This window comes from Festucalex cinctus, chromosome 3, assembly GCF_051991245.1.
Source record: "Festucalex cinctus isolate MCC-2025b chromosome 3, RoL_Fcin_1.0, whole genome shotgun sequence".
In the NCBI taxonomy this organism is placed as follows: domain Eukaryota; kingdom Metazoa; phylum Chordata; class Actinopteri; order Syngnathiformes; family Syngnathidae; genus Festucalex; species Festucalex cinctus.
This window is the reverse complement of record NC_135413.1, coordinates 26,004,212-26,012,500: the sequence shown is the minus strand read 5'-3', so window position 1 is coordinate 26,012,500 and position 8,289 is coordinate 26,004,212. Positions and strand designations below refer to the sequence as shown.

Here is an 8,289-nt window from a genome sequence, read left to right as displayed (position 1 = left end):
TCTTCAGCTCTTATGCATTTTTCGTAGCTAAACTAACTATTTACTGCCGATCAAGCCATACATGTAAAATTAAAGGAGCCTTCCTTTAACTTATTATGGAGTTTGACTAATTCTTATTTTTGTTCTCCCCAGTGTGTTGGTCAAGAACAAACGCAGAAGGTTGGACTTGGACTTAAAGAAATATTGACAATTTTATTCTTTTATTTAATGCTGCTGTGGATTTGACATATGTATCTATTATATATTGAACCTCCTACAAGAGAGTTGTGTGACCTATGTTAAAGATAATTTGCTTCAATTTTCTTTTCATAAAAACAGATGAATAAAACCAAGTGCAATGTATAAAAAAAAAAGCACCATCATGACTTTTTTAATGGGCAAAACAATCATAAAACTCCTTGTCTCATTTCAATAAACAGATTCTAAAAAGTCCTAAAATGAAATAAAATCATGATAAAAAAAAAAAAAAAAAGCTGCTGAGGTAATTCCCAACGACATCATCATACCTGCCATCAAAACAGTCGTTGACTATAGTCGTTTGTTTACGGCATCAGTGTGCAGTACAAATGTAAACACTATTTAAAATTGGGCACCAAGGAAGCGATTGCAGTGTGGAAAAAAAAAAAGAATTTGGACAAAGTACATGTACATCACTGTACTTTTGTCTTATGGGGTGGAGAGTAGTAGTACTAAAAAATATTGAGACAGAATATATTGAGACAGAATTCTTAATTAAAAGGTGGGCAAAAATATTGAAACGTACAAAACTTGTTAACTAAGAGTTGCACCGTTACACATTTGTCAACGTTTATCTCCACTATCTGACAAAAGTAGGAGAGGTGTCCCAACAGTTTAGTTCATATAGAGGAGACTTGAAAATCGACAAAGACATTGGGACACCTCTTAAAAGATTGCCATATGTCTAAACTAAGAGATGAGTCCCTGTGTCCAATGTCGGAATGTAAACGGTAACAGAAAATAAGTTGGCATTTGGTTCCTTTATCCTATTACACTGTTTTTCTGCTGCCCCCAGCTGGTGCGGCGCTGCAAGTACAGACCCCATTTTCTCCATGCACAGTCAAAACAAAAGTCAATGTCCCTGCATTTGACATGTACGTAAAATGGCTGCCTTGGAGATAATCATACCACAACTAAAATTTAAAACCAGTGCAGAAATAATATTCTGCAAAATGTCTACAAAGTCTATCTAGGCGTGTATATTCCACAAAGTGTTTTTTTTTTTTTTTTTTAATTGGTAGCAATTTGTCCTTGTAAAAAAAATGGTAACAATTTGTCCTTATACAGTTGGGACCTGGCTAGCTCCTCCACCTTCTTCGCCTCCTACGCTCGCATTAGGAATCTGATCGGCACTTGATTGCGTCATCCCGTGTCCATCGGGAAGTTGGGAATTCTTTGACGTGCTCGCCTCCTGTCTTCCATCTTCCGCTGTGAAGAACGAGTGTTATTAATACATTTGTTTCTCACACTAACGCAGGAGCTGTTGTTGGCTACAGCTCACGCCCAGATACTCACACGCAACCACATCAGGCCCCACCTCTTAACACTCATTCACTGCCAGTCATTATAGAAAATTTTTACATTTCCAATACTCACGTGATATTCCATTCAATAATTATATATAAACCGAATCTACCAAATAACAGAATAGACTCCCTACTTTTTGTCCCGTCCCGTTCTTTTATAATTGACAGCAGAAAAATGTAGGTTTGCCAAAATACAGCCATTTCTCCCATGGACTCTGAAACTGTGTTTATTTCCTATAAAATGGGGCAATGATGTCATCTACCGGTGGTTGGGCATCAGTAAAGTTGTTTCCAAGTTTGATATTTACAGTGGAGCATGCTCAGATTCGCCCCCATTTAGCACCGCTCTAAAAAATACAATTGACAAGTATACTTGTCAAAGGCAGTGAATGAGTTAAAGGCAAAATCATGTACATTGACAGGACATTACATATGCTATTTTTTTGTGTGCTTGCAATTAGATTTTTGTTGGAATACTTTTACAATGTGTGTTTTACTAAATTTATAAGTGTTCAAAACGGGAGGTGGAAAACCAATGATCATTTTAATGTAAATGTTAAAAACACATTTTTTTATATGGTCTCTGCATGCCAAAAAAAAGATGAAGATACATTTAAAAATCTTTTAAATAGGCAACAAAATTACGTTTTTATTATGGAAGCTCATTACATGACACTGTGCCAGGATTAAAAAAACAAAAAACACAAAAAAAAAAAAACACTGACGGAAGCAGGCTTCTGACAGAAATTAAATTAAAATGAAATGAAATAAAATAATATAAATTCCAGTGGCGGAAATTGACTCCTTACAGTAAAAACAAAAACAAACAAACAACAAAATACATTCTCTTTTCTTTTGTTTTACCATCAGAAGCCTGTTTCTTTCAGTATTTTTATTTTTTTATTTTTATTTTTTTATTATTAAGTGTTGGGGGGGTGATGTTGATTTTTTTCCACCTCTGGCGGTAACGGGCTCTTATAGTAAAAACAATCAATTAAAACAAATCACTTTATTTATTTATTTTTTTACAGGCGGGAATGGGCTTCTATATTTTTTTGTCAGGTGTATTTAATTTTGAAAATTCATTAATACAGCTTGAGAATTCAAATATTGACATAAAAAAAAATAATGCACAAAAAATCTCAATACAAACAAAAACCAGGACATTTGTCATTATTTCGTTCAGATTTGAGCTGAATTTATCAACATTTTTAGTGAATCAGTTTAATAAATTTTTTGATGAGGGTTGAACTTTTTCTTATCTGTTCATCCATCCATCCCTTTTTGACTACACTTAACCTTATTCATGTTTTTGTGCAATTATTGTGTCTTCAAGCTTCCTTATAGAGGAAACGGGTACGTACCCATATCGTTTCCGTGGCTTGTTGAGAAGGCTTCGTGACCGTTGGCCTGACTCTGACCGCCCTCTGCTGGCATCTCGCAATAAGCTCCGCCGTAGGCGTCCTCATAGCCGGGATCGTACTGCTCCTCCTTGATGGCCACTCTCTTGGCGTCCTCTGCAGAGACGGACGGTAAAATAACCACGACGCGGCAATTTATAACACGGCCGGGCTCGCTTCCGGATTGGCGTACCCTTGGCCAGCTGCAGGTCGAACGAGTAGTTGAGCTCCTCGATCTCCCTGGGCCGCTGGATGCCCCGCAGATGGTCCCGCAGTTCCCGCAGCTTGATGTAGAAGTGCACTTTGTCCTGAGCGCGAGGGAACTGAGCGCAGCGGGCGCTGGAGGACGGCATCAGGTACAGAGCCTGATGACGACAAAAGAGATTTTTTTTTTTTTTAAATAATCTTATTATTTATTCTCATAGTAGCTGGATGACTTTGGAAAATAATCTCAATATTGCAAATTGTTACAATGAAGGATGGGGACGTTCGGGGGCGGTGTTTACTCACCACCTCACATTCGGGGATCTTGTGTGGCTGCAAACCAAATTCTAGCGTCTTTGGTTTTTTACCAAATAGTTCTCGACAGAACATTTCATATATGCCTGGAGGAAAGATTGAAAAACATGTGCTTAGGCTCAATTAACGATGGGAAACACAGCTGTAAAATATATGTACCGTATTTTCCGCACTATAAGGCGCACCTAAAAGCCTTCAATTCTTTCAAAAGCTGACCATGCGCCTTATAATCCAGTGCGCCTTATATATGGATCACTATTGAGCCGCAACAGGTCTCGCTGTCAAGACGCTATCTGTGACCCTGCACGAACGGTGACGCGCATGCGCAGAAGATCCCGCCATCTTGGATCGCTAGCTAATACTAATACTTTACCTCAGAGAAAATAATAAAACAGCTGTTTATTCATTTTGGGAGTGAATGGAGTTGTCTGGTTTGTAATCTATTAATAAATTTTGACTGACCTATCTGACTGTTTTGTTGACATTCCCTTTAGCGCAGCACCATCTAATGAATGCATAACGTAAGCCCAGCCTCTACTTTAGCGACTTTATATGGAAAAAGTTTTAAAATATGTCATTCATTGAAGGTGCGCATTGTAATGCGGTGCGCCTTATAGTGCGGAAAATACGGTATATATAACTCTGTATAAGACTTACATTTTCCGTTGAATACAGCAATGAGAGGTTTGTATTTCATCAGTTTCTCCACTAGGATTTTTCCCCCTTCGCGCAGCTCTTTACTGTGGGGACAAAAACAAAGAAGGTTCAACACATCTTTTCAACTTTTCAAATAGCACAAAGTTGTCACCTACCTCGACAGGTCTTTACTGCCCGGCGTCGCCCTGGCAACCATGTTGGTGAAGCCCATTTTGTACTTGCCAGGCAAAGTGGTGTCGTGCATGTGGTTGAGCTGCTCTTCGGTGAACCCCGAAAGGAAGAGGCACTTCCCTAAAGGGAAAATAAATAAATAAATAAGGCAGACAACGTAGCTTTAGCCTGTTTTAAATAGCCAGCCTTTTCTTTGCATATTCTTCAATACACCACCCCCGCAAAGGTCAATTTAAATTGGGCTCTTATTTTGCAATGAAACCAGTTTTACATAATCACACTTACAAAAATGGTTTCCAGGACCGGGAAACCATCGCCCGATGTAAGCAGCCATCAGCCCTGGATTGATGCCAATCTGAGAGATAAACAATTTCACGAGATTATTTCAAAATACTGCTTGTTTGACTTTATAAAGCAGTATCACAAATTCTACTCACAATGACATAATCCAGATTGTAGTCCAGCAGGTCTGGCAGCGTCTTTTTCATCACTTCCTCCTCCGACATGCCCTTGAAACGATCCACTTTCCTCCTCACCTTCTTGAAGCTCTCGTCGATCTTTTCCTGCTTGCCGTCGCCCGCCTGGCCCTTGGCACCCTTCTTGGGCTTCGGGCCCGGTTTGGCCTTGGGGGCTTTGGGTTCCTTCGGGGGTTTGGGCTCCTTCGGGGGTTTGGGTTCCTTCGGGGGTTTGGGTTCCTTCGGGGGTTTGGGCTCCTTCGGGGGCTTGGGGGCCTTTGGCGGCTTGGGTTCCTTGGGCTGAGCTGGTCGGCAACGCTTTTTGGGCGGGGCTGGGTGGAGGATTCAACAAAATTGGTTATTGCGAACAGCACTCGAGGTTTAAACAGGAGTGTGTAGACTGTCTAAATCCACCGTACGTTTTGTCAGGTTAGCAGGCTCCTGTTGCTCCATCATGGGCTGAGGGTGAACAATGTGCGGTGTAGCCACCGCTGCTCCCCCCGCGTGTGCCTCCGGGTAGTGCGGCGGACGGTTGTAGGCCGAATATTGGGCTTGGAGGGCTTGGAACTGCTGAGCCGACTGAATCCTGAAGATGTGAAATTAAAAACAGAGGACGGAAGAATCACCTAAAATCAGTTTGATGCTTGCTCAGTGCTCACAATGCAAAACACCATCAAAACAATTCACACAAAACTTAAAATCGTAGCATGAACAAACAAATTGGATTTAATGTAAAAAATAAAATAAAATCAGCACACTTGATGGTTGTTTATGTGGCCCATATTACGCAACTCACCACTGTTGCAGATACTCTGAGGAGCCAACAGGCAGGGATCCATTCAGCTTATTGTCCATCTTGTGGGTGCTTTAACTTTAAATAAATTAAATAAATAAACCAACATGCATAGTGAGGAGCAAAATGGAAGTGGTGCATGCAATAAGCGGATGATTTAGCAACAAAATCCAACACAATGACAACAGATGACAAATCAAACACGCAGTGAACCAAAGCAAATTGTCCGACCGGCAATCTGGATTACAATCACGCACTCTTCATGTTGTCAAAATGACTATATTTTATAGACTCTTAACAGCACAAATAATTTCTAAAGTTAATAGTATTTAACACCTAATTTATTTACAGATAGAGTAGGGGGAAATGTAACTTTACAAATACAACAATCAAAACAAAATAGGAAAAGATTCTGCATTTCATTCTCTGGGGCCAGACTGTATAACAGTTTAGGTGAGAGGTTAAAACATTGTCTAAAAATGAAAACATTTTAATACTAAATAAATATAGTCATTTTTACAGGATCCATAGAGAAAAACAAGGGTGAGACAGTCACTGGGTGCATCCAGTGGGTGATGCTAATTATTCATTTTGTTTATTACTATTTGATACTTGTCTATGTAGAACAAAAACAAATTAATAGAACATGGAGAAATTGTGAATCTGGACTTGTTCCCACTGCTTTTTGAGCATGGAAAACTTGTTTGTAGTCTCTCATTGTCTATGGCAGATTTCCTTTTTGTTTTCATGTTCAAAATAAAAGTTCAAATCGAATCACATCCAACACAACAGAACTGTCACTGCGTCATCAAGTGCTCCCAAACATGGACGAGACAACTACACGTGAACACTTGCAAAAAACATAAATACCCTCCTTTCTTCCATGGCTAAAAGCTAACAATACTAACAACATTCCAGCGCGCAACCTCACTTTCTTTTCTTTTTTTTTTAACCAACAACTGACTACACCGTAATCAACTGTTCGACTTGTGAAATATGTCATTTCCGTTCCTTATTAAATTTTGGAAATTCAAAAATATATATATAGAAGAAAATAGACCCAAGTACCATAATACAACTGCAGCTAATGCTAGTCACCAGCTAGCAGCTAAGCTATCACGGATGAATGATCTCGCTTGTGTAATAGAATGGTAAGCAAAAACGTTTGAGAGTGTTGATATGCACGAGACGTACCTAGTTAACAGTTGTTTTAATCGGATTCTCCGGGCGGGGAAATAATGTTATTTTCCCCACATATGCCGCTCTTTATTCAGATCATTGGAGGAGTTTCAGGGGCAACAAAGACGTGACAGCGCATTCCCAGTCAACTTTGACATGAGACGATTCCAAGACCAAGACGTAGGGTTCGGTAGAAGGAGATATCAAAATAAACTGACTGAGCAACGCTGTGTAAATGATTTTACGAGACTAAATACTTATTATACTTTTATATACCTCTATTTGTACTAATGTATTTATTAAATTTTGTATTTTGTACAGACGATTATAAAAATTACTGACTAGATCTCCCTATTGTTCAATTGGTTTGAGCTACTCGGCTTTTAAACCGGGAGGAGTTTTCTATTGGCTGAGAGTTGTCTTGGACTGGTCCACCACTTCCATTACTAATACAACAAACGCATGTCATTTATTGGTTAAACAATAACGAGTAAACAATAGCGAGTGCGAGTCCCATGTCTACAAATTGTCAAGTATGTGCCGGTGGTAAAAGTGCTTAAATTTAGCAACTTGTTTCGATTCATTATCAACATGGGAGCTGCCATTATGACTCGCATAGCGAGTCCCATAATGCATTGCGGTGTAGAATTAATAATTATTGACACTATAAATAACACATTTCCTAGATGTTTTGGGGGCATTACTAGAAATACAACACTGTGTAGGTGATATAAACGTTCACTTATCTTGGACCGTGTTATCACGTTGTTTTCACTCATTATGTTGCTACCGTCACTATAGAGCGTTTACTGGGTGGTTACATGCTTGTTAGTGCCATTATGTTTCCAGCTTTGCGCAGTGGCAGTATCGTAGCCTATGAGGTTTATCCGAGGCGCGATTATTGCTAGTTGAAAACTTTACCCAATACCCCGCCATGTCAGTAACATGATAATGGCAATTTTTGACAGTCTCTCCGGAGACCAACATATTTGTAAAAGTAAAATCTTGACAAGTGATACTTCTATGGGAGTACAGTTGAAGCAAAATTGGGTTTTACTGATTGACCTGGTATTAAGGTTGTTTTATTTATTCTTTTTATACTGAAAATAAATTGAAGGTTCAGTAATAAATATTTAGATGACAACAAATAATAACCAACAACAAATGTATATACTGGTACAAACACTGAGATTCCAGTTTCAATGTGATGACTGATATCAATTGAAAAAAAACAAAGAAAGCATGGAGTATTTTTTTCAATTGTCTTTGTAAATATTAAGTTACCCTAACAAAATAAAAAGAAAAACTGTAGCAAATGGGGCGCGGGGGTGCAAGTGTTCTAACCCGGCCAGCAGTGGCCGGAAACGGTGCTGATGTGTGGAAACCCGGAAGTTGGAACATGGGGCATATACCGGACTCTGGGAGTTGGAAGGAGTGGAACCGTCACTTGCCTTTGGCGCCGGTTGTCGTGGGTTCGCTTACCCGCCTGGGAGACCACGTTTGTTTGTGTGTGTGTGTGTTTGTGTGAGTGACTGACACACACACAAACACACACAAAACACTTGTGGCAT

General features: G+C 39.4%; 1 protein-coding gene and 1 pseudogene across 2 annotated transcripts; one reads left to right on the top strand and one right to left on the bottom strand.

Moving 5' to 3' along the window:
• Window positions 1-354: 354 nt before the first annotated feature.
• On the bottom strand, window positions 355-6,881 carry LOC144016240 (G/T mismatch-specific thymine DNA glycosylase-like). 2 transcript variants are annotated; one of them, XM_077517109.1, is made up of 11 exons: window positions 6,734-6,881; window positions 5,543-5,617; window positions 5,166-5,332; window positions 4,729-5,078; window positions 4,577-4,646; window positions 4,276-4,411; window positions 4,121-4,203; window positions 3,455-3,549; window positions 3,138-3,309; window positions 2,909-3,061; window positions 355-1,446 (listed from the first exon to the last, which is right to left on the bottom strand). In XM_077517109.1, the coding sequence occupies exons 2-11, from the start codon at window positions 5,599-5,601 to the stop codon at window positions 1,298-1,300; spliced, it is 1,434 nt and encodes a 477-aa protein (XP_077373235.1). In that variant the 5' UTR covers window positions 5,602-5,617; window positions 6,734-6,881; the 3' UTR covers window positions 355-1,297. The 2 variants fall into 2 exon arrangements, with proteins under 2 accessions (XP_077373235.1, XP_077373236.1); XM_077517110.1 differs by lacking the exon at window positions 5,543-5,617 and having other exon boundaries at window positions 6,734-6,862.
• Window positions 6,882-7,565: 684 nt separating this feature from the next.
• LOC144016816 (U4 spliceosomal RNA) lies at window positions 7,566-7,698 on the top strand (annotated as a pseudogene).
• Window positions 7,699-8,289: the final 591 nt, after the last annotated feature.

Excerpts from the sequence above, each read along its gene's own strand:
- LOC144016240 (XM_077517109.1), bottom strand. The coding sequence starts at position 5,601 with ATGGACAATAAGCTGAATGGATCCCTGCCTGTTGGCTCCTCAGAGTAT. Across the intron at positions 4,647-4,728 it reads ACAATCTGGATTATGTCATT|ATTGGCATCAATCCAGGGCT; the intron begins GTGAGTAGAATT and ends TTTATCTCTCAG. Across the intron at positions 3,310-3,454 it reads AGATCCCCGAATGTGAGGTG|GCTCTGTACCTGATGCCGTC; the intron begins GTGAGTAAACAC and ends TGTCGTCATCAG.